A 25,663-nucleotide genomic window follows, 5' to 3' on the forward strand; every position below is an offset into this window, starting at 1 on the left:
AGGGGTCGTACTCAAATCTATGGATTCACAGCCTGGACATCCAAAAGAAGAGAAACATTGTTGTTAACATAATTTCCAGTGTCTGACTGATTATCAAAATTAGCTGGTCTTAACCTTACTAACCCAATTGCAATGGTTTTCCTTCTATTTTCTTTAAGCTAATATTAGTGCACCTTACAAATATGTGTGTGTACACACACATACACACACACACATATATACATCTGCATGGGTATATAAGTGTGAGTTCTTGCCTGTTGCAGTAGGAGTATCTCTGTGACTGCCCCACCTCCCTGGTGCCTTGGCATAACAGGTGTGAGGCTCTGCAAGTGGAACTGAGCAATGGTGACAGTGGTTCATCTGCCATGGAAATGTCACCAAGGTGATGTCAGCCTATGCCCTTTGTTCAAACTGCTACCGTAAAAAAATAAAAAAAAGAGGCAGGTCACCATTGTGGAATACTGCCTTCTGAAGGGAACAGAAGGTCTGACATGCCAACAGGACCCACTTCTTTGAAAACTCTGCAGTCTCCCTGGGGCCAGGGTTGGAGGTGTGGATGGAAAGTTCCTACCCTGGTACAGCCCTCAGATTATTGTCCATTATTGATTTCTCAGGTAGGCAGTGCTAAAGTTGAAGCTAGCAGACTAAGGGCAATCAGGAGGTTGAATATTCATGGCCTTGGGACACCTGCTTGAGGGATCAGGAGCACAAGCAGTATTCTTCTCTGTCCTTCCAGTCACAGGGAATGAGGATGCAAGAAGACACATGAGCCAGCAGATCAATGCCTTGCTCTGAGCCCTTCCCTACAAGAAAGACATTGAGGTGCTGGGGTATGTCCAGAGAAGAGAACAGAGCTGGTGAAGGGTCTGGAGCACAAGTCCAATGAGGAGCAGCTGAGGGACCTGGGATTGATTAGCCTGGAGAAAAGGAGTCTGAAGAGGGACTTCACCACTCTCTATAATCACCTGAAAGGTGTTTGTAGTGAGGTAGGATTTGGGCTCTTCTCCCACGTGACAAGTGACAGGATGAGAGAAAATGGCCTCAAGTTGTGTTTAAGGACATTTGTATTGGATATTAGGAAAAATTTCTTCACAGAAAGTGAAGCATTGGAACAGGTTGCCCAGGGAAGTGGTGTAGTCACCATTCCTGGAGGTATTTAGAAGACATGTGGAGTTTAGGGATATGGTTTAGTGGTGGACTTGGAAGTGCTACATTAACAGTTGAACCAAGCAGTCTTAAAGGCCTTGCCCAACCTAAGCAGTTATATGATTCTGTGAAAAAAATATAAAGAATGGTTAATGAGTTATTTGTACACCTGTGAAAGAGTTGTGAACAAAAAGATACAGCTGAGAGCTTATTTCCTTATAAGCTTTGGCGCCCTTCCCCATCCCTCTAGTTTCTGGATTTGCCTATTTACCATGTGTATAGAGCACTGGCCTAGAAGAGAAATTGTAGTGAATACACCTGGAAAGATCCATTGGGTGACGTTTGTCCAGCCTGTCATTAGGAAACCCAATTAGTTAAATTTTGGCTCTTTTTGTAAGTTAAATATAGGCAGATAGACTAAGTATCACATACATTCATATTCTAATAACAATGCTCAAAGAATAATTTTTCATCTTTATTAAATTTATCTTGGCTTGTGTTCGGCATGGAATTTTATTTTCATTTTATGATTTCCCAATTTCCTTCATTTCCCTCAGGAGAGAGAAATAGAAGAAGGAGATGTCAGGTGGCTTTCAGTTACATGCCTCAAAATGAAGACGAATTGGAATTAAAAGTTGGCGACATCATTGAAGTTGTGGGAGAGGTGAGCACATGTTTAATTGAATATACATACATGCATTTCTGACATGTCTTGTGCATGCTAAGCTCCTCAGTGCATAATTTAAATCAGACATTTTTCTTCTCAGCTATGCTGACTTGTCTGATTTGAGTTACTGTTGGGGATTAGGGGATGTTGGTTATTTTCTTATGGATTTTGTGACTTTTTTTCCCCTGTAGCATTTTTGTTGCTGGTTTTGCATCAGTTGATATTTCAGAGTTCTGTTCAGGGAAAGAGCTCCAAGTCTGTGTTACAGAGCTCTTGAGTTTATATCTCTGAAGAACCAAAGATTATAGCAGAAGAAATTTTTTGCAGTTTTAGTAAGCCAGCCACAAGGAAAAATTACCTTTGCAAAGTTAAACACATTTAACAAATTTACTTGAATCTCTACTTGAGTTCACCTTTTGTCATCTTTGACAGCAAATTTTAAGGATTTTATTTTGGTCTTAGTTTTTTAAAAACCCCTAAAACCAAATAAAAACCCCCAACAAAATATTTAGAGACTCAAGATGCACTTATTTTGGTTATAACTGCATGTGGAAAAGTAATTACATGAGCTGGGAATAAATTATGCAAGCTTGGACAAATAGACAGAGATTTTCTTTGCATGGGTGACTCTGGCTGCAGGATCAAGAAATGATGTTTGCTCCCAATACCTTCAGTGTTCCATTAGAGATTTTACAAATATCTTCTTGCTAGCATGAGGACCAAAGTCAAAATGATAACATGCATCCTTTAAGTAGAATGCATTTAAACTCATTTATTCTTATTTACTTAGCTTTAAAAAGAAGACCTTAGTCTGCTCAGGCAGCCAACATAATGTGTGTTGCAGTTTGTATCATTTATTTGTAAGATTTTTTTCTCTGCCATGACTCAGCAGTTAGTAATTCAACATTCATTTTCTTGTCTAGGATATGTAGTTAATTTACTTTTTCCTGCATCTGTCACTTAAGCAGTCAATTTGAAAAGAATATAAATTCTACTGTAATCTATATGGCATCCAGCATTATCTTATAAGAGATTAAATTCTCACATCTGAATGTAAGAAGCTTAGTGATCACTGGTTTTGCTCTAACCTAACCGTGCACACCAATTCTGCACATCTTTCTTCCCCTGGAATCAGACATGATGTGTCACTTAACCGACCTTATTCTGTCGGTGAGCAGTTTTGTAATGGGGGAATTCAAGGTTATAAGAACATATTTTGATCATAATGTAAACTCCATATTGCAATGAGTTTCATGACATCACATGAAATGGTTTCATTGGGCAATTTGAGGTATATTTCACCTCACACAGCCACACAAATACTACTTAAAAGTTTTAAGTCTGTGTCTTTTAAGAGTAAATTGATGGAATAAAACCTTTTCCTAGTATCCAGCCAACAAATTAACTCTACTGAATGAATTATATGATTAAATAATTTAGATGACACACTAGGCATCTCTTATGGAATGTATCTCGTCTTTTTTTAAATTTGAAAAACATAATTATACATACCTGATTTATTTATATCCAAAAGAGACTGAAAATACCAGCATTCAAATTGAAAAATGTAGAACTATAGAAGTGAAACATTCCATGTACTTGCATGTGTGTGCTTATAGTTAAGGTCATGTTTTTTGAAACCCACTTGGGTTTCTCTTTTGGGTGAACATAGATTAGCTGGGGGAACAGGGAAAATAGGAAATTCAGTAGAAATTCTCAGTGCTTCAGAAAGTATTGTTGTGGGACCTTTATTTTCCATTATGGTTGATACCAAGCAGTTAATGTTGAACACTTGTTGTAACTTCCTCTTCTGCTGTTATCATAATAGTATTAATTCCTCGAAAAAGTATAACAGAATGTTTCTTTTGAAACAGGAACTTTATTTGATGCAGAAAGTTGCACCAATGGATGTGCTTATTTAATTGTTAACTCTTCTGCGTTTAAGTAATGCTGCATAAAGAGTCATTGCATTGGAATAGAATTCATAGTGGTTTTGTCATTATACAATGCTTCTTATTTCAAATGATAAATATTTGATGTGAGCAACTTATTGTTTAAAAAATGTCTTCCTCAGTTGTGAAAGTTGAGGATTATTTATGCAAAGGCCAAAGTCATGCTCTGTTATTGTACAAAAGCCCCCCAAAGAACCAGAGAAAAGCCTTTCCACATAGGCAACAATTTGAGATCATTCTTGTAAAATACAGGTTTTGTTTATCATTACTCAGGATTAAAAACTGGATGATCTCTTCCACATTATTTAGAGCAGTTCAGTGTAATTGGAACATGAATGGTAATTCACTTTCCATTTCCAGTTGCTCTTTTCTCTTATCCCATCTTTTTATTCATGAATAGGTCTCAGATTCCCACAGATAGTATTTTTTGTATCTTCCTAAGAAAGCTGTATCAGTTGAATTCACTGGTTTAATTGACTTGGATTAATATTTTAAAATCTCCATGCATTTCTGTTTAGTTGAAAATAAATCGATTCCTAACTGAGTTACAGCAAATAAAACTGGTATTATTTAGGTCAAAATACCATCTATATGTCTCCATGTAGTTGTTGAGGGAAAAAAGCATATTAAAATGTTGCTTCTGATTGAACAACTCACTAAGCTTTTCCTTTTACAAAGAAAAGCTAATTGGACTTCATTATTAAAGAAATGTGTTCTGCTCCTTCTCAAGCCTGTTCAAGATCACTGCCTCCAGCACAGGGTTGACAGGAGGGAGCACAAGTCTCAGATGCCTCCAGCAGTGTCCAAGTGTGTTTCCCCAGATTCCCAGGGAAAATAGGTTACACTGATATCACATGGGGATGTGCTGAAGATGAGGATGTCTTCCCTTCTCCTTCCTCTCCATATGTAATAGCATCCAAAGGTACCCAGATCATCCTTCTTCCTGGTGCCAACAGATGGGATAAGATGTTTTGAAAGGGGTTTTTGTACCTGTAGTAGTGGTAGGTTAAATGGGAAATTCCTGTTGTGGCAGAAGTGATTTGGGGCTGTAGAGTGGATTGGAACAACAGCAAGAGTGAGTTTTGAACTTGTCACCAGATGGATATCCTTAGAGGTTGTGTGTGTTCAGAATTCACAGTTTCTTCCTATTTGTCCTAAGCAGTTAGAAATTAATTATAATAAGATCAAACATTCAACACAATAGATAAAATGCTTGTCACTAAAATAGGTTTCCATAACTACAGAGACACTGATACCCATGAGAGATTAATTAACAGACTTAAATTAAAAGTACATTTAAAACTAACATGAGAAGCATTTTTATCATTGTTTATGTTCACATTTATTGTGTGATTGATAGCTTTTTGCTTGTCATTTTCCTACCTCATTAGCTCTAACTCTAATTACAGTTGTTCTAAAATACAACTGTAACTAATTGTCTTATTAAATGCAGATATCTGAATTCCAATTATGTTTCACCCTTACACTTTCATGGGATGCCAGATAATTAACCTGTAGCATGAGAGTAAGGACATTTGGCACGTCATTCAAGAGTTCTGAGGCTGCTTGCATTTGGGATTACTCTGTCACTATGTTGCTATATACCTTTTGGCCTCCTCCTGCTAAGACAGCTTTTTGGCAATGTGTAGTGCATGGAGTTAAGCTCACAAGTCTTTAACTGAGACCTTCTGTAAAATCACTGAGCTTATTTGACTTTTAGGTAACATTGCCATATATTACCTGATCAAATCCTAACTGTTTTGAAGTTATAAAAATGCAAACTGAATTTTGACAAATCTGTTGCCTCTTATTTGCAAGATTAGTGGATGGGTGTTTTTTGGTCTTGTTTTCAGACAAAGTGATGCAACCCATGTCCAAGAACAAGATCATCTGGGGATTGAGCTGGACTTTTATTACAGTGACTTCTTTTGGCATCTGTAGAGTTGAAAGGGGAATGAATATTTAACAGTAGTGAAGGGAATGGTCTGTGCCACAAATCTAGAGATGTATAAATTGCAAGAAAACAGCTGGGAATGAATGCTGGGGTTTCACATCTCTCAGTTACTTTTCTGTGGAATGCTGTGGCAGTTTTTCCAGATTTTCTTCTACACAGGTTGATCACAAGGCTTTCTATGACTACTTCTTATTTGGTTAGTTTATGTGGTAGGGGACTTTTTTGGGGGGAAATAAGGGTGCAAGTACTGCTGAGTCCATATAAGGTCATCCAAGTTCTACATGATTGTTTTCACAGTCCCTTAGTTTCTTGTTTAGAAGATGATATTAAAAAAACCCAATGAAAACCCAAACCACAAAAGCAAACACACAAAAATTCCCAAAGCACATTTTGATACTTTAAAATAAAGAAACCTGAAGCTGAAAAGATTCCCTAGTACAAAGTACTTGTGCAGTTTTTGATTTTTACCTTCTGCACCCGAGTTATCAAACAGTTTCCAGATATATTCTGCTGTACCAGAATCCCAAGGGATAGCTGACACCTTAGGGGTATGGCTCTCTCTTATAATGCACTCCCAGAATAAGCCATCAAGTGGCACTGTAGGCACCATCTTCTCTTGAGGTCTTGCTTCCAAAATTTATTTTCCCTTTGGCAATGGATGTGATTTGTTTATTTTGCCTCTTGGGAATCTGTGTTTTTAATTTCCTTTCAACATGTGATTGCTTTTGTCCTTTGAGCTCAGTGTTTTCCATTAGAATTTATAAACTAAGGGAGCTTTTCCCTTTGCTTTCTGTGCTCTAGTTCTCTCAAAGCAAAAGAAAATCTGTTGACCTTGAGTTTCTCTCTCTCTCCTGTTGCCTGCTTCTGGCATTGCTTTTATTCCTGGGACTGTGTTTTAGTTTCAACAGCTCAGAAAGACTCTGTTATGATCCAGAGAGACTTTCTTCCATTTGAAACCTTTCCTAACTCAGAGCTTCCCTCATTTGCCTTAGCTAAGCTGTGAGTAATCTGGCAGCCTAATAGGCAAAGGTGCAGGCTGTAGAACATCTTGTGGAACAGGCCAATAGAGGAATTTATTGGAAATACACTTCAGGTCAGTGATTCCAAAGAGCTGAACATTTTAATCATTCAACAACTTTAGCCTATTAATTATATAGCAAGGTGTAAGCAAGCAGCTGTGGCAGTCCTAGATTTTCTGGCAGGTAGCTGCTGGTAGAACTTCTTTTCCAGCATAGGGACATGGACTGCTAAATGAAGCCCTCCTCTTTTTAGATTGTTTGGTTCAGCACATGAATGCTGGGCATAAATCAGGAGATAAATGTATAAATTCTGAAAGCACTTTGTTTTAATAGCATGGTAACAAATTTTATTGAGTTCGTGCCTCCAGATGGATTACCCCCCATGAATAATGGATTTCTATTTGTAAGGTTATATGGGCTGTGAATTACTGCTACTTTTCAAACCATCTGGTAATGGAATGCCCCAGTTTGGGATAACTAAATCCTGGAGGTATTTTAGTGTCTTATATTGTATAGATTCATCTCTAGCTGGTGTGTTTTGAGGCTTAAGGATATGTAGCAGGTAGCTTAAATGTTTCAAATGCTTCAAGCTTTCGATACTTTTGATGAAAATTTCCTAATAAATCTTTAGGAGGCCCAGTTTGACCTCAATCTCTAATGTCTTGCCAACATGACTCTGCATTTTCCTTGTGGAAGAAACCCGTAGGTTTTGCATTACATTTTTTTCTGAATTTGTAGAATCATTTTATACAACATGGTAATTTCAGACAATTAATTTTTCAGTCAGCTGAAAATTAATGAATGATCTGAGCATATTCATGTGCAGTTTAGATTTAGCTGTCTAAAGATCTTTATATATATTTACTTCTATACATAGAGATCCACAGATCAACACATCACATAAAGAGTGCTAATGTTAACTGTAAGAAAACTCTGAAGTGTTACTCTGGAAGAAGTAAGCAAGTGAAAATTACTTGAAGAAAAGATGGAACTGAATTATATTGGTCACATTATTTATAAAGTAATCTCAGCATCTTGCAAAGCAGGGATCGTGTAAACTGTGTAAATCCTCTCATTAATCTTCTGGTCAATCAGCTAATGCAGTTACAGTTTAATATTTAGCTCTAATCAATACAGCCACATGGGAATACTGCATTAGAAAAATGGAAATATTTTATAGCTCAAAGAGTCTTGGTCATTTTGTTTTCTATATAACAATATATTTTTATATGGAATACAACATTTATATCAAATCGTCTTTAGAGATATAATTTATAGAGTCTGAGTGTTGTGTATCATGCAGTTTCAGTTTTCCATAGTGCTTTTTATTAGTCTGAAGAGAAGAAAGCAAATATTACCTTTTAGAGACTCTGATACTGTGGTGTGAAAAAGCTCCACCTCACTGAAGTGATTGAGTGGTATGCATGTATTCTATCTTCTCAAGCAGCAGCAGGATAGTAAAAAGAGCAAGATAATTCCCAGTGATGTGCTGGAGCACACCAGTACTACTGAGGCATTGAAGGAGGGGAAGTTTTGTCAGATACTGAGATTAAATGAAAGTCTGGTATGACCCACTTTGAAATAAAAACAAAAATTCAACTTGTGAGATCAAGAAATGTGGGGTTTTTACTAAAATATCTCATGTAGCTAAATTGAGAAAAATGCACACATTCCTGTATAATTTGAGGAAATATTTGGTTGTATTATTACAAGATTTCTTTCCTAAGGACTCAAGTTTTTCACAGGTAAGTGAAAAGACTTTTCACAGACTCTTGTATAATAATTAGCTAGATTCATTTAAAGTGTGGGGTTGTTTTTTTAACAGTAAAGCTAACTTTTCATAACTAGGGGGAGGGTAGGCAGGAAGGAGATGAGTCAAACATAATTGGAGACTGATGTTTCACAGACCTACACTGTCCTCTCCTGTCATATTTTTAGTGAAAGGACAGTGTCTGACAGATGAAAAACATTTATCTCTCAAGAATGTGTTTAGCTGATGCATATAATCAGTCATTTCTTGCTGTGCCATTATAACCTAAAGGCATCTCTAAGAGCTGTCATTTCACTGCCTAACACTACCATTCAATCCTGAATGGGTTACAGAGGAGGGAGTTGGCAATTTTGAAGTGATATTTTCTCTTGGATTTTGGCTAGGTAGTGTCCTTCTTCCTCCTGACACTATCATTATTATTATGTATTTCAGTACCTCTTCATAAATCTCAAGTCAAATATGCATTAGTACTGTTCTTTGTTCCCCACAGGTTTCTTACATTTACACATGAATGATGTAGCAGCATTCTTAATTTCTAAAATACACAATTTCTGATTTTGATGGGGAAGGCATGAATGTTTTCATTATATTAAGATACCTAAATTAGATTCTCTGAGTAGCCCTTTGTAGGTGTTTCTCTTTCACCATTAATTGCTTAGGGAATTCAAACAGAATTTGCAAATCACATCCACTAAGATGGTCTTGAATAGTCATACAGCGTGCACTGAAAATTTACTGATTGAATGGATATCCATAAAAATTAAAATGTAGAGACACTGTGTGCTCGTCCATGCTTCTGACTGCTGTCAGCACTGCTGACATTTACAGATGGCTTCAAGCATCTCTCTTGTTTTCACTTATGAAGAAAAAGAGAGGTGTTCTGGCTTGGAGCCCATGCCATGTGCTCCTTATACCTGAAATTAATTAATATAAACTAGTCAGAGCCATTCCTGTCATTTATTGAATTTATATAATGGTACTCAGTAAAGTGTTGCTTATGTAAAACCCCCTTTTTTTTGTGTCTTGGTGCAGGTGGAAGAGGGCTGGTGGGAAGGTATACTTAATGGAAAGACTGGCATGTTTCCTTCCAACTTCATAAAGGAACTCTCTGATTCTGATGAAGTTGGAATAGCACAGGAGGAGCAAGTAAAGTCAAGTAAGGAAACATTTATTATTCATGTTCTGTATGTATGTTTGTGTCTTTAGCTCATAACACGTGATAGGATAGCACATTCTTATCTCTTGCTTGGAAATGTTTTTGAATGCCATGTTCTTAATTTATGCTGAAATGGTCAGATGATGATTTATGTATACCTGTAGTGCTACCTGAGTTGCAACATTGTCAGTGCTCTCTGAACTGTGTAAGACTTGCTGAGCCACAAGAGACTGAGAGAAGAGAGAATGCAATGATGATGACTGCATTTGTATTTCACAATTAGTTACAAGAGATTTTTTTGTCTTTAGATGTGGAAAGTACAAAGTGGCTTATTTAAAGTGGAGGGATTAAAGTGCCATGCTTTCTATAACAACTCCAATAGACTAAGGATTCATAATTACTGCTGTAGGACATGCAGCACTTTTTCCCTCCAGGTGCTGAGCATGTTTCTATCACCTCTGACACCCACTGCCCCAGCAGCCAAAGGGAAAAAGACCAGAACTGGGACATGGACTTTGTTCTCTCATTTACAGTGGGCCAGTACTGCTGCAGGTGAAAAGCATGTTTGGTAACTAAGTTTGCAATAGTATAAGCATGGGAGTGGGTTGTCCTATTTATAACTATAACCTGAACCAAAAGTGTGCTGTTACATGAAATGGAAAGCTGTTGGTCTTCATGTTTTTTATGTTCTTCAAGAAGCTATTACTTTTTTTTTCCTAATTCAGTGATCAAATCTGAATTTTCAGAGAAAAAAAAAAAGAAGTCAATTCTATTTGCATATTTCAGGCCAATTCCACAATACTTGCCAAGGTCTTCCTATTTTTAGCACTGCAGACGTTCATTGCTATGTAGCATTCTCCTGAGATCTCTGAATAAACAAAATTCAAAGTACTACCAAGATCTTTGTATGCTGATTTCACCTGAAATTTACCAAAACCTTTATAGTTTACTGTCAATAAAAGGTAGAAAATAATAATACTTTTTTCTTTTCTCCTTATTTTTCCACTTACGGCAAATTTGTCACCCTTATTCCATACCACAAAAATAAGATCCCTAAAGCCCTTAAGCCCTAACTTTTGCAATGATGAAAATATTTTATATTTTTTTCTAATGGAGTACATTTTCATGTGTGAATATGTACTGGTGACCTAGGCTTGTGGTCAGTGCTGTTCAGGATACTTAAATGTAACATTCCTTCAGACTGGAATGAACATATTTTAAACTTTAAAATTTTAATGTGATGGAGAGGGAGAAAGGTCATTAAGTGAAGGTGCATGTTTCAGTCAGAGTGCAAACTGCTTTCTATAACCTGTATATGCTATCATGAATGATGTTCATTATAAACACAGTGAGTCTTGGAAGAACTAATTGTGTAGAGTAGTTTCAGCTCTGGAGTCTGTAGTGTTTGGTGCTACATAAGTGAACAAGGTAGGTGATAATGTTCAGAATGGAATATCCCACTTTTTTCTATATGAATGAATGAGTATTCTTTCTTTTCAGGTAATTTGGTACTTTTTTACTTCATAATAAGCATCCTAAAAATGGCTTTTAACAAAAACATACATTGGAGTGTGCAAAAGCAGCCACAAAGCATTAACTCTTGATGTCCATTATGGCCCATGCTTTGTTCATGCTTGGGTTTGTGTGCTGGTTCTGACTGTCAGTGGAACCCAAACCTGTGCTACTTTTATGGAGAAGACAGCAGTAACACAAATATTGTTTTTGCATGTTTAAATAAATTGAAAGTAACTGTAGGTGGAAGATGGGTTTCCTACTTTTTTGTATTTAATTTAATTCTTTGGAGGTGCTTTTTGGCTATCTAAGATGAGGAGCTATTAGATATGCTTATAAAACAAAAGAACACTGTAAACCTCCTGAGAGAGAGACAGTGACTGAAGGAATGCTGAGATTGTTATGGGGATTTTAATTTTTTTAATTTATTTTTTCTTCAGGTAAAGCTATCAATTTAAGAATTGCATTCCCTTAGGACAGTTATGGGAAGTATGCATCAATTAATTTTTTTCTGTATGTGGTTTATGTGATTGATACAGCTGTTGCTCTCCAACACACAGTGCTTCATGAGGCTCTATTCAGGCACACTGAATATCTGGATTTGAAAATCTCTGTAATCAGATTGCAAAAATTTCAACAAGTTTACACAACTGACTAGGAATGATAATCTCATTCCATGTTTAGTCTGAAAACATAGTAAAATAAAAAATAAATAAGTAAACCCTGGAAAAATTGACCATTGGGCTAGTAGCACTGTTGAAATGCCCTAGTTACATCTCAGAAAGGTGTGTATTCATGCCTCTAGATCAGCTCCTTCCTCCATGGATGACAAGATGTGACAGCACCTTAAATCTGCAGTAACTCCTTTTTGTTTCTCTGGAAACTTTGAGTGCATCTGTATCACAGGACTTTGCAAGGTGGAATCCTTGAGTATGAATTCTAGATTATGAAGTTGGCACTTGGGTGAGGGGTTGTACCCAGGCATGGAACTCAGACCTTGGGCAGCTCCTGAGGTTCTGTTCAGCATTCAGAGGAGCCTAGAAAGGGTCAGGGTTTGGCTCTGCAATCTTGAGCAGCAGCATTGAACTGTTCAGCCCAACTTGTAAAATGGATAAGGTAATACTTGGCAGATTTACTGTGAGACCTGGGAAAATAGCATGGGCTATGTGGAGAACTGGCACTGGGCAAACCCACAAATATTTTTAAGTTAATAATTAAATTTAATGTCTGGGTAAATTTAATTAAACTTGATTTTTAAATCACATTTTACTGACCATCTATAAAGAGAATTTTTTGAAGGGCAAATGTAATTTTGGTGAACTCAAAAAGAAATACAGAAAAGAAAAATAACATAACTTGGCTTTTTAGGAATAAAGTTAATAAAATCCCATATTACTCTGTCCTTCTGTTACAATCTACAGCAGCCCCAATGTAGAGAAAAATGTCTGATTTTATTGGTTTTGTTGTGTCCATGTAAATTTTATGGCAGATCAGAGTAAACAGCCAGAAGAAATTATCTTGGTTTATTTTTATGCTCTGCCATAGACTAACCTCAGAATCCTGTTCAGAACAAAAATTTCTTTTTTTTGAAAATGCCTTGGGCTAGTTTTAGAAGTGCCAAATATTTCTGAATCCTGACTGTGGGACTTAGGTTGAACCTTATTTGGAAAGGGTTGGGAACCTGTGCCTCCCCTTGATAGTGTGTGCTCAGCAGGCTGGAAAGCAAGACTGTTGCAAGATCAAAATATTTGGGGGGTTGTTTGTTTGATTTTAAAGTATTTGTCCCAGCTGTAAGGTGATTGCCACATTTCTTGTCTTCAAAGGCGCATTTTGGAATGTAAGTACAGACATGATCAGGTACTCTTAGAGTAAACAGCAGTTCCTTGCTCTTTAAAGCATGCTCTTAAATGAAAATATTGCTTTCTTGGGCCAACTGTTACAGCATGAACAGATAATATTCATTATCAATTTATTACTATATTAGATACATGGATTATAAGATTATTTTCCATATTTCTCAGAGATACAGTATTAATTTTAAGACTATTTTCAATACCACTTCTTGTCAATACAGCCTGCTGAGAAGCAAAAAGTTGACATGTAGTCAAAAAAAGTCTATTTGAGATAACCACAATTTCACATGGAGGAGGTTATTTCAAAAAACATTTAGTATGTTCCCAGCAGCGTCATGACAGCACTGAAAGGTGGCCTTTTGTATCTTGCTGTCTCTCATGTGCGTTCCCTAAGGTACAGCTGGGCCTCATGGTATCTATCAACTATTTTTGGGACCTGTTTGTGATGACCCCTGAAAAGTCCTGGCTGCTGGAGTTAGAACTGTTGATAGACTCATCAGCTGATGCTTCAGTCAGGCAACCTCCTCTGTTTTGAGTTCTTAAAACTTTAGATTTCCATTACTGTTTCTCTGGCTCTCCACAGTGTCATCAAGCTTAACTTACTTTTCTCTTAGCAGTGGGTTGATGTTTGACTGTTTTAATAGCACTCTTTTAATGGTATCTTGTAAAAAGAAAGTGTAAAGATGGATTTCTAGCATTTTTACTTCCTCATTACACAAAGCAATGGAAACATTTTGTTATTCATTAAACTGCAATAACAAAACTAAGAATTAGCTTATTATAATATTTAAATAAGTATAGTTTTTTATTGTCTGAAAGTCCAACAGAATGATATACAGGAGAAAAAAATCCCACACATTTTTGGTACCAAACTGGGTGTGATTCTGTGTTGCAGCAATTCACATATACTGGCTATTTGGCTATAAAATTTTACCAAAGACATCAATTTTTGTGATGGTATAGCTAGGGGGGATTTGGAACAAGCTGGCATTGGTATATTCTTGGGCTTGCCTGGGTTTTAAAACCTGACACACAAAACACTTCAGCTGCTCATGCCTTTACCTTCACTTGAATTTGTGTCCTAAATACCAGAGCATGAGATATCTCTCTAGCAATGAAAAAAAAATTGATTTTGTAATAAAAAATCTTAAATATCATAGATGAGAAGTGGGATTTGGTTTTTGTAGTTTTACTGTTTTCCCTCCTAATTTTAGAATTTTGCTTTTGTTAATGTCAATGCCAAGTCACACCTGATTAAGCTTTTAGCTGAAAAATGGATTTATTCAGGTTTTAGTGTCCTATCCTTCCTACTAAGCACTGTTTAAGACCAGTTCCCATGTCCAAAATATTTCCAATAAGTGATCTTGGAAAGATGCAGTATTTCTGATGCTCACAGGATCCTGGTACAATAAAGAGATGTGAGTGTTTCATTGTCCTGTTTGGATGTCAGCTGTGCTTGTTGAAGTGCACTACATCTGCAGCAGGAATGTTGAGCCATTGTGAGTACATCATTGCAGTAATAATAGTTTTTCAGGATTCCCCTGTGCAAGGCTGCAAAAACCAGACAATTTTATTTGCAAGTCTCACAACTTGAAGGACAACAGACCAAACCTAAGAAGAATGCATTCTGTTGGACATTGTAAATAACAGCTTTAGCAAAATCATGAGATTCTGTTTTCTGACATACATACAGTAAGAATATTTTAACTTCATTTATAATCAGATATGTTTGTTAATGTGCCCCTCATTTTGCTAATGAGGCTTTTAAATGTCAGTGACTGAAAATACAGATTAAAACCTCTTCCTTTCCCTTCTTTTTACCATCATTCGATCTCTTTACCCCCACCCTGCCCCTTCTCTTTTTTTTGTCTTTCCTTCTCTTGCCTGCTGTCAGGAAAATCTGCCTTTGAAGGGACAATTCTGTACAGAGTGGCACCGGCAAAGATTGACAGCTACAGACGTTATAACAGTGAGTGAGTTCCAAAATCATCAAGCAATAGCTTCAGTCCTCTGAACTTGTTTGATTTATCTACACTTGTAAATTGTGCCACTGCTACCCACTTATGGCTACTCTACGTGCATATATCTGTAAGCTGAAGTCAGTTTGCTGCTGATGAACTGCCCAGCCTTAATGCAATGAGAATGCACCTGTTCCTCCTGTGCATGTGTGTGTTCCGTGTCCATATAATGTATGTCTATAAGCCCACAGCAAATTGTGAATTGGATGTTTTGGTCTCAGCTATGGATTGAATCTAAGACCATTTAGTCCCATCACTTTTTCCCCCTGAAACAAGAAGACTTGATAATCACCACTAATCTTTGAATTAAAAGTCAATCTGCTCTAAAAATAAATTTCCCATTGTGATTGTTGAACTCATAAAGTATGCTTTGCTTTTCTTAAAGGATATTTTGGGTTTTGACTTGTTTGAACTTTTCTCTTTTTTTTGTAATTTTTAAATTTATTTTTACTGCATGCTCTTCATTTGGCATTCTGTCTTTGACAGTTATTACTCACAGCATTCTGGCTGATACATTTTTCCTGCCAAGGAGAGTAAAAGATATGAAGCTATTTTCGTTTCATGTTCAGGTTTTTGGCTTCTGCTTTTTAAAGAAGGGCACATCCTGCTTTTCGTGTTCTTTTACTGCCCTGGTAATATAGGAAAAGAGAGAATGGTTGTATCAGATGCACGACAGAGGAAGCAAGAAAGACAGAAATCTGTCCTTCCACCTGTTTCCTCATGGAGAAATCTAGCTAAAAGATTCACATTTGGTGTGTCTAAGTGCAAAGTGTTCAGTCCTGTCTTCCAGTGAGCAGGATGTTGTGCTAGCTTTGGCATCTGCTTTTGCCCCAGAGAGCTTTCTCTTGAGAGGATCCATGCTGTGCTGCCCTTCTTCCTCCTTCATGGGTAGGAGTGTATGGTCTTCTGCCTCTGAGGACTTCTGTCTTATGCACATTGACAGCAAAGAATGAAGCCATTGAAGTCACATTATTCTATTCTCATATTTGCCCTTACACCATTTTTTGTTTTTCTTAACAAATCTGATCCTTTTTTTTGAACAAAAATCTATGTGAATGTGTGCAGCTCTGAGTATTTCCTTGTGGAAAATTATCTCCCTGTCTACTAGAATTCATTTTGCAGCTCTTTGCAAGCTTCAACCAGGCCCTTGCTCTGGCTGGAGCAGACCGTGTGGCTGGTGGCCTTCAAATTTTTGTGCTGCTTCTCACCTTTTATCTCCATGACTGCTTATCAATCACTCAAACTTCATGCTTCTTGCAGAATTCTTAGACCCTCATGTCCTCTAATCCACCCATCTGATGAGCATAATAAGGATTTATGAAGTTAATTTCCAGTATGCTTGACTTCGGACATAAAGATGAAGCTTCAAATCAGATTCAAGGTCTGCCTTTGGAGCTTTTAATTTCACAATCTTACTGTGTAGTCCTGCCCTACCTTTCAAAGTTTTCCAAAAGCCTACTCTCGATGCCCAGCCTGTTATTTATTAAGGGCCAAATCATCCTTCCCCTCTTCTCAAGTCATCTAAAGTAAGCTTAACTGAAGCCAGGAAGAATTCACTCACCTTTCCAGTTGTGCTAGAGCTCTGCATTTAGTTCCTCTTGTTAATCATACTGACCCACTCTTGTGCCATGTCACAGAAAAGAAATTGCATCAAACTGATTTCAGAGTGCAGGGTTGGGTGGGTGTATAGAGGAAAGCTTGATAACCAGCTGCAAGAAGACAGCTTAACCCACAGTAGATTGTCTCACATTGCTCTGGGCAAACACCCTTCTAAACTTTGTTTTTAAAGCTGATAAAAGATATCTGTTTATACTACCTGGAGTTGGTTTAATTGGAGGTTTAATTCTACCTCCCTTGGCATTTGGTTGAGACTTGCATGTTTTTTCATGCTGCAGAGGTGTGTTACTTTCTCCATAAAGCTGCATCTCAGAAGGCCAGATATCCAGCTACACTTACAGCCTGTTAGTTGCTTTTTGAGTTGGACCTGGGACTGAGGAATTGGTAATGCACAAAGTCAGGTCAGATGGGGAAGTCTTAAACAAAACAAGGGTTTGCACTGTTGTTACTATCAGAGATGCTCTTGCCTAAACTAACACACAAAAAGGAGGATCCCTTATTCTCCCGCTCCATCTATTTACAGCTCACTTCCTGCAAACTTACTCATCATGCTCTTCCTGAACAAGCCGACTGGTGGTGCAGCCAGCTTCTTCCATTTCATTTCTCTATGGTCCATATTTTTAGGCAAATATCCATGAGCTTACGTCTCCAATGAAAACCATTTGGAGACATTGCACAGAATTGTTTTCATTTAGGGATGTCTGGTTAAAACAACTCATAGCTGCTCCAATTTCAGCTTGCTGATTTCTCTGTGAATTAAGCCGGAGTAAGTTCATAACTTTAGATTAGTTATGCCTAGGCAATGCTTGGATTCACCTGTATCACATTGCATGAAGTGTTGCTCAACTTTATAATCAAGCTTAGAGCTTTTACTTGGCAAACACATGCTCAGTGCTCCGTGCTAAATATTTTTATTTTGAAAGCCATTTTCCGACTGCTGCATTTAAAAGATGTTTTCTTGCTTAACCAAGGCCTGTAATAGCTGTTGAATTGGTCACTGCTTCTAGAGATACCTTCCACTGAAATATGAAAGATTATCTCCTGCAGAAACACCCAGACTTGCCTTTATATGCTGACATGGCTTTCTTGGTCATGAGGTACACCAGGCTCCGCTCAGCAACAAATCCAGCTCCTCTGGCATTCTGCTCATCAACCTGCTGTCAGAAATCTTTGCTACTGCATATGCTGGAAGAAGAGAGACACACAACAACAAAAAACTTGTCATTTTGTTGATCACAGCCCTCTTTTCTTTCATCCTGCAACTTTCTTGCACCTCCACGAACAACGCTTCTTGGATTTCTAATTTTTTTATTTTTATTGATTTAGTTTCTCTTTCTTGCTTCGCTTTCTTTTTCTTCAAAGATGCAATAACTGAGGAACAGTGCAGATAAAATGCTTGATTTGACAAATCTTTGCCTCTCTTTCCTTATATGTGGATCCACAATGCTGTCAGTAATAGCTATTAGATATAATGGAAGAAGATCAGGATCGTTGAAACAGAAACATTCGTGAGTAACCTCAATTGTGTTTTGTGTTTTCTATTGCTCCACCACTTTTTTTACCCTTTTTTTTTGTCTCCCTCCCCTTAATTCTTGAGGAATTATGGCTGGTCAGAGTTCTGAGAAATCAATATGGCTGATGTATTTATGATGTTGTAAACCCCATTTAGGAGTGTCAGAATGTGAGCAAAGTTCAATGAATGAGCAAAATGTAGATTTTAACAGTTCTGAAGAGAGGACAGTTACAACTTTGTATTTCATCTCATCTTGTTACAACTTGCTTGCAAAAAGGAGCTTGTATCAAATACACAGCTGCTACGGATGCTGCAATGAAAAAATAACATCTGAGAAAGAAAATTATAAAATTGGGGGAGAGAAATTTTAATGATTAAAAATTAGCATCCTGTTTGCTGGAGAATAAATGTACAGATGACATGGGATTGGGGGCCATGTGTGGAAAAATTATGTTGACTGGGGTGAAATGTGAACTCCTTCTGTGGTTTGGGATTCCCATTACCAAGTGGCTTTCCATGAGTTTCACAAAAGACCGGTGCTTGGTGAGTGGCAGGTAAAGAACCCTATTGACTGTGGCTGCTTCCCTCTTCTTCCACGTGTGATAACATGCCTGTATTGGGTGAAAGGGATAAAAAAATAGTCCCCAGATGAAGAGGACAATGGTTGTCTACAGTTGTAGAGCTCCTGATTGTTCCTGTTTGCTCTTACAGTACTTGGGGAAGTGGCTGGGGAGGTGGGGAAGCCACCAAGTTCTGTACTGATGGCTCTGTGCTCATGCTGCAGAAGATGCTTGTGCTGCATCGCCCTCAATGCATGCTGCTATGTGGGGCCAGGCACCACTCCCCTTCCCCTTGCATGACCACTTGTGCAAGCATAGAAATCTTGGGGCATTTCTTATGTGGCAAGAACTGTTATGCAAAGGAAAATGAACATGTTGAAAGCAAATGACAAAATATTTAGCTAACACAGTTACATTTTTTCAAGGAATGACTGAGAATAACAAATAATTACTAATATTGAGATAGTCTGCCTCAGCTATTTATACATGTATAATCACTGTTGGTAAAGAAGCATAAATTTGTGTTCTGAAAGAATGAATTTATTAATCTTTAAAGTAAGAAGAATCAACATGTCTTTCTTCTTCAGTAGTATTTAGAATCCAATTTAATTTTCTTTGTTTTGATTTTTTTATGACACTGGAATGCTGCGGATGGCTTCAATAAAATACAGGATTTTGATAGAAAGCAAGTTCAAGATTAATACCTTATAGGATGTGGGTATTTCTTCTGTGTTCACCAGTACATGAGGGAATGGAAGAAGGACAGTTCCTGTCTCATCTACTGCAATTACCATGTATAACTTCACCACCTTTGTCAATCAGATCGGTCACCCGGGCGTTCCATGCTGTCATTCTCTAAATTGAAGGAAAATCGTGTTTCCCCTTGCTTTCCTTCCCTTCCATAAAAGTAAAAAAACTCAATAAGCTTCATTTATAAATTTCTTAAATTTATATTAAATACAGTTGGCAGTGTTTCTGTCTGGCTGCCATATCAAATCAGGAGATCCTTTGCATCGTCTCAGGTGTGTGCCTCTGAACAGCTGCCATCGCTTAACAAAGCTGAGAAGTGCTTAGAGGACCAGAACACCACTGGCCTTTACTGTGTCCGTGGTCCATCTTTTGCCTAGGCCATAAATTGTCAGGAGAGAGAGCAATTCAGAATAAAAAAACAAAAATTAAATTGCCAAATAATAGCTCAAAATAGAAAGCTCCGTAACCTTAGAATGTATTTCCTTTTCTCCCCTGCCATTTTGAGCTATTTAGAAATAATTTATTTCCTGCTTTGAATGGAGTTAATTTTACCACAGCTGTTTATTTTTGTTTTAACAGCTTTAGTTACACAGCCCTTTATCATCCCTAACTATCTTTCTGATGTAGACTCCTGGTTTGATGCCAGCACAGCTCTGAGAGGCCATTTCTGAATTAAGTCTGATGTTGTGGTCTCTTTTTAATCCCTGTTTGAGCTAATCTGTTTTGGGACATTTCAGAATGTTGCTCTCAAAAGACCTGTAACTGCTGTAGTAGGAGTGTGGTGTGTTTGAAATGTCTTGAGGAAACTAATCTTTCTTCTGTACCCATAGAGGAAAAAATATGTGAAGTGCGAAATTCCTCCAGACAGTTTTGAGAAAATTTAATCTTCATGAATACTAAATGAGCTTGCATTTGTAAGGAGCATGAATCAATAAAGAATCAAAATTCTGAGTGTTTTTAACAAGCTGTAGACCCATATCTTGTTCCAGCCAAAAGCTGGGAACAGTCGGCCCCTGGGAATTTTAACTTCTTGCTGGTGATGGTGCCCTTGTTCAGACTTCAAGGAGCTTACTAGAAAAATGCAACCAGTGCTTAGATTTGAGCTCTACCTTGTGGTGGTACAGATGATTCAGCAACAATAAATCTAGGTAAAAGAATAGCAGTTTTGCTTATAGAGCCAGAAATTTGGAGTGACACTGCCAAAAGACTTGAGAAATATGTCTTGAGAAATATTAAAGTTCTGAAAAACTTTCCTGCTGTTAAGACTGATGTGATAGTAAGCATGTTAATGAGCACCTTATTGATGTTATGTTCTTAGCTTGTCAGCTCTCCAAATGCTGACAGAGAGCTGACAGATTCTAGAGAAGTCGCTGTTAAAAAAAAAGTGTCAAAAAATAGTGAGAAGCCTGACTACTGTAGCTTTTATCCTATATTGGCTTTGTTTGGAGTACTTAATGGGCTTACAAGAAGAGCAAGATGTTCTCAGTGTTTCTGAGGAGAGCAGTTTGCTGAGCTGCTGGCCTCACCCTTGTGCTCATCGCTGTGGTAGAGCACAGCTGTCTCAAGGCTGAGTGGGTGTGATGGTCAGCAGAGAGGGGGACTGTGACCACTGAAATTCTCTCCAACTTTTAATGTTCATTTAGCAGCCTAACCTCCCTAATAGCTGTAGCTCTTCATGAAGAAAATTTCATACTTAAAATTCATAATCTGACAGTCAGTGTCATTCGGGTTCCTGCCTAGATCCCAGCTGTGTCCATAGGCTACATTTATCTTTTGGAGAATCTATCCAGCCAGCTGTGTTCTGCCACACAGACAAGCTATTTGCATAGTGGCAAAAAAAATTCATGAAAAGCTGAACAAAAAAAAAAAAAAAAAAAAAACCCAAAAAAAACCCACAAAAAAAAACCCCAAAAAACCACAAAAACAAACGCCCCCCCACTAAAAACACCCCACTGTGATTGGAAGAGGAGTATTTTTCTGGTTTTAAGAGGAAAGATCACCCGAGCAAGGTTGCAGGGGCACCAAGGGAACTGCTGATAGATATATACTGATACATATATATACACACACATATATGTATCACATACACATGTGATACATGTATCACATTGTATCAGGGAACAACCCATGAAAAAATAAGTGAGGAGAGAATTTATCAGGCCAGAATGGGCATAGTGTTGCAAATCCTTGCTTCCAAGTTTTTTATCTGTCCAAATCAGAAGAGTGTATCTCATGTACCTGGACAGGAAAGTAAGAGTGAGTCTCCTCAGAATGCCTTTAATAGTAAGAGCATGTTAGACTATTTTCTGCAGGACTGTTCTGTACTCAAGCAATGCATTATTCTTTCTAAATGTTACTGCAGATCCTCAATTTATCTGATTTGTTCTACAGTTTCCACTGCATACGGTTCTTCTCTTTTGTCCCCTTTGTCTCTTGACCCCAGTCATGTTGTGGTAAGAGCACAAGCAGGGCTTTTATTCTTACTGATTTATTTAGCTAAGTACAGAGAACTGCTTAGTTTGGGTCAGTCAAAAATAATTAAATTACATCATTTTCCCAGCTGATCTGGAAGAACTCTTTTTAACTTTGAAGGAGCTTTGTATCTCATCACCCAAATGCAATTTAGTTTGGACAGGCCACACTTCAGTCTATTCTGTCCTCATTAAAAAAAAAAAAAAAAAAAAAAGAAAGAAAGAAAGAAAGAAGAGAAAAGAAGCAATGCTGTTATTTCCTATGTTGCTTTCATTTTGGGGACTGTATACTGAGACAGCTCTGTGGCAGTATAGAGAACAAACAACTCTTGGATTATCATCAAGCACAGATGGGTGATGCTTGGGAAATCTGTTGTGAGCCTGAGGTGAGGCTTCTGATACAAAGTGTGTGGTGCCTTATCACAGAAGAATGGTCATAAAAGCTGAAAATGCTGTAACGAAAAACAAGTGATGACCCAGAAAGAAACAAAAACTTTATTCTTATTAGATCCCCTTGAGGTTTCTGATCTTTCTTTCATGTGAACTTCAAAGATCTGAGGTCCATGTGAGACCTGTTGAGTAATTCTCACAATTACTTTCATATTTTATTTCCATCCACTGACCAAAGTCCAGATCTTCTTCCACAATTAGGGATGCAGAGAACCTATTTTAATAATATTAATCTATTTTAAAAATAGATTTTCTGTTCATTTTAGGGAGTGGCTAAGAGCAGTCATGGATTCTTATCAGTTACTTCTGGAGGGAGGTGTCTTCACTGCTTCTTCCCTCCATCACAGAATAGTTTGAGATTTTGGTGAGAATGACAGTAGAAACCTTTGCCAGAGGGTAATTTTCCATATCAAGATACTTTGTTCAGCTAAAAGATGATGATCACTACAATTTGTTTGAGTTTTTTGAGTTGTGGAAGTTTTATACTCACTATAGTCAATTGCTGACCATCGTCTTTGCAGTTAGAAGTGGTAAATAAAGTTGGGTCTAGCTTCTATCTCAGCCAGGGCCTCAGTGATTGATAATTTGCAAAGCTGGAGAAGGTCTATCTGGTAGAACTTACAGCTTCTTCAGTTACTGCCCAAATCAGAGCAATGGGAGGGAACAAGAAAGGGGCAGTGACTTAGCCACACTGCCGGAGGAGATTTATACCTGTCTGGCTTAATTTACCCTTGTATCTCCGAGTGCCTCTGCTGGAAACGCTGTGCAGTGGCTCTGCTATGGATAACCACTCCTCTCCTGCCCTCCAGAGCACCAATCAGCATTGCAGTCAATGCTTGTTACTCGTTTGTTCCCTGGTTACTGATTTCCTGAGGTCTGGAAGAGAAGTAGTGCACAGGATTTACTTTACTGATGGTAGGCATACTACCATTCTAACTACCATAATAAATATGATAATTAAACAGATTTGAGGTTTTCTCCCAGGCCTACCTTAGAATAATAAAACATAAAGAAATCAAGCCCTTTGCATATTTAATTATGTATTAATTAAAGTGTTGTAATACTTTATTATTAATAATAAATATAATAATTATTAAGTATTGTAATATAATTATTTAATATTAATTTAAATTGCAATCCTCCACAGCTTATGGAAAAATAACTTGTTCAGTGTGATTTGAATTGAATTGAATTGAATTGAATTGAATTGAATATCTGATGAAATAGAAATGTTGCTGATGTTCAACAACAGATGAGCAGCCACTCAGGAGGCTAGAGGGCCAAAGTATTTTGTTTAGTCTGTAGTCTTTCTGTTTGTTTCTAATTGGGAACTTTCTCTAATTCTGCTTTTATACTCCTTTCATGTTAAAGATACACAAAATCTCAGGGCAGCATATCATGGCTTTCCTGTTTTTGGCTAAAGGTCCTGATCTGATATGTAATTCCTGATTTCATTTCCTAGCAGCACCCTGGTTTGAAACCCGTTTAACAGATGAGAGTCTCACGTCCTGGATCATGAAGATGTACCTGGAGGCCTTAGGACTTGCACTGGTTTCTGTGGTTCATCTGTACTGTCAGCCTTTTATGATGAAAATCAATTGCAATCTCTTTGTTGACCTTGATGTAAAAGTAATTAAGAAGAAAAGCTTATTTGAAATTCTTCTTTCTTTGACTTGTAAGATCCACGTCTGTGACATCATGAGTGCTTGTTAGGGAAATGTGAGGATTTGAGCTTCTTATTGTTAGGTACAATTAGTGCTGTAGTAGCAGCAATGGCTGTGGTTTTCCTGGAAACTGTTCATGTAGGGAGGCAGATTTAAGTGGTCTAGGGAAGGAAACATCACTGGGTCACTTTTGCTGCCTGTGGCTGTTTGAGCTGATGCACCCTTCTGTAAAGTGGCTGAAACATCACCTTATTGCATCTGTGGCCTCTGCTATTCAAGCAGCAGATATTTTCAGATAAATGCATACAAATTTTCCTATTCACTGGAAGAAGTAATGCAAATCAGAATGTCAGTTTTGATCTGTTATATTCCTAGAGGAGAGTGTGCATGGGTGCTTTTCTTATGAGGCTGTCCATGCTGCAGAGAGGTTTAATTTTCAGCAGGGAACATATTATGCAGCTTATTTGATTGCAAATTTGTTTGAACAGCTTTCAGCTTTATATTTCCCAGTTAGGTAATGTAGCTTTAGATACTAATTGCATAATTGGCTTGAGTCACACAGATTTAAGGTACAGCATGCCTGATCTGACTGCTTGTTAGCTTTACATGGCTTTATACAATAGGTGCTTTACAGCTGAATTTAACTCTTATTGAGGTCTCTTCCAAAGAGGTTTTGCCTGAGGAATAAGGATTTTCTTGGTACTCAAGAAATCACTATCCTAATTTGTGAAGTTTTGATGCTGGAGTATGCATGTTTTGTGAATTTGTGGATTGGTGTAATTTCTAACCAGTACACTCATGTGATGAAATAAAGTCCTTTTTCCAAGTCAAAATGAGTGCATGGCACAGAGAGCATCTTCTCTACCTGTTTCTTGTGGTTTTGTTTTCCTCGAGAGGATGGTGGGAGGGATCATTTTCCAGTCACAATCTGATCTGAAAATAGTGAGTTTCACACCTTTCATCCCTCCTTTTCACAGGCCTAAAAGATGCTACAGGCTCTGAGAGTGATGGTGGTGACTCTTGCAGTACAAAATCAGAAGGAGCCAATGGAGGCACAACGATCCAACCCAAAAAGGTCAAAGGTGTTGGCTTTGGAGACATCTTCAAAGACAAACCTATAAAGCTACGACCAAGGTCAATAGAAGTTGAAAATGACTTCCTCCCAGTAGATAAGGTATGTATCCTTTCTTCTTTGTCTCTTGGTGTTGGTTCAAAGAAGTTTTCATCTTAAAGTTTTAAGTTCTGTCACTGGCCAAAACATGAAGCTTTATGGTCATTATTTCCTAATCTTTCTCTAAACAAAGTTCTGCTTTTTTTATTTTTGCCTCAGACCAGAAAATGGATTCCAGTGAGATTAGCTGCATGATAAAATTAAAAAAAAAAAAAATCATTTTTCTCAAATATGTTCTTTAGGGAAACAAAAAAGAATTGCATGATTTCCAATGAAGTCACGACAAAGAAAAAAAAATCTGTGAAATCTTTCCTTTAAGTGAACAGATTTGTTCACTTAAACACACTCACCCATCATTTCCTGATGCACTGAGAAGTGTTAGGAGGCTTCCACAGCCTCAAGTTCTGCATAGTTACATG

General features: G+C 37.6%; 1 protein-coding gene across 4 annotated transcripts in view; it reads left to right on the forward strand.

The window, feature by feature from the left end:
* The window catches only part of SH3KBP1 (SH3 domain containing kinase binding protein 1), a 210,228-nt gene that overhangs the window by 104,764 nt on the left and 79,801 nt on the right, over positions 1–25,663 (forward strand). For 3 of the 4 annotated variants that reach the window (XM_053935584.1, XM_053935586.1, XM_053935587.1), the window contains 4 exons: positions 1,704–1,810; positions 9,542–9,665; positions 14,925–14,999; positions 25,051–25,247. In XM_053935584.1, coding sequence (XP_053791559.1) covers positions 1,704–1,810; positions 9,542–9,665; positions 14,925–14,999; positions 25,051–25,247 — 503 coding nt within the window. The remainder of the gene's footprint in view (positions 1–1,703; positions 1,811–9,541; positions 9,666–14,924; positions 15,000–25,050; positions 25,248–25,663) is intronic. The other variant, XM_053935585.1, reaches the window with a different exon arrangement.

The sequence above is a fragment of the Vidua chalybeata genome, chromosome 2 (genome assembly GCF_026979565.1).
Source record: "Vidua chalybeata isolate OUT-0048 chromosome 2, bVidCha1 merged haplotype, whole genome shotgun sequence".
NCBI classification, from domain to species: domain Eukaryota; kingdom Metazoa; phylum Chordata; class Aves; order Passeriformes; family Viduidae; genus Vidua; species Vidua chalybeata.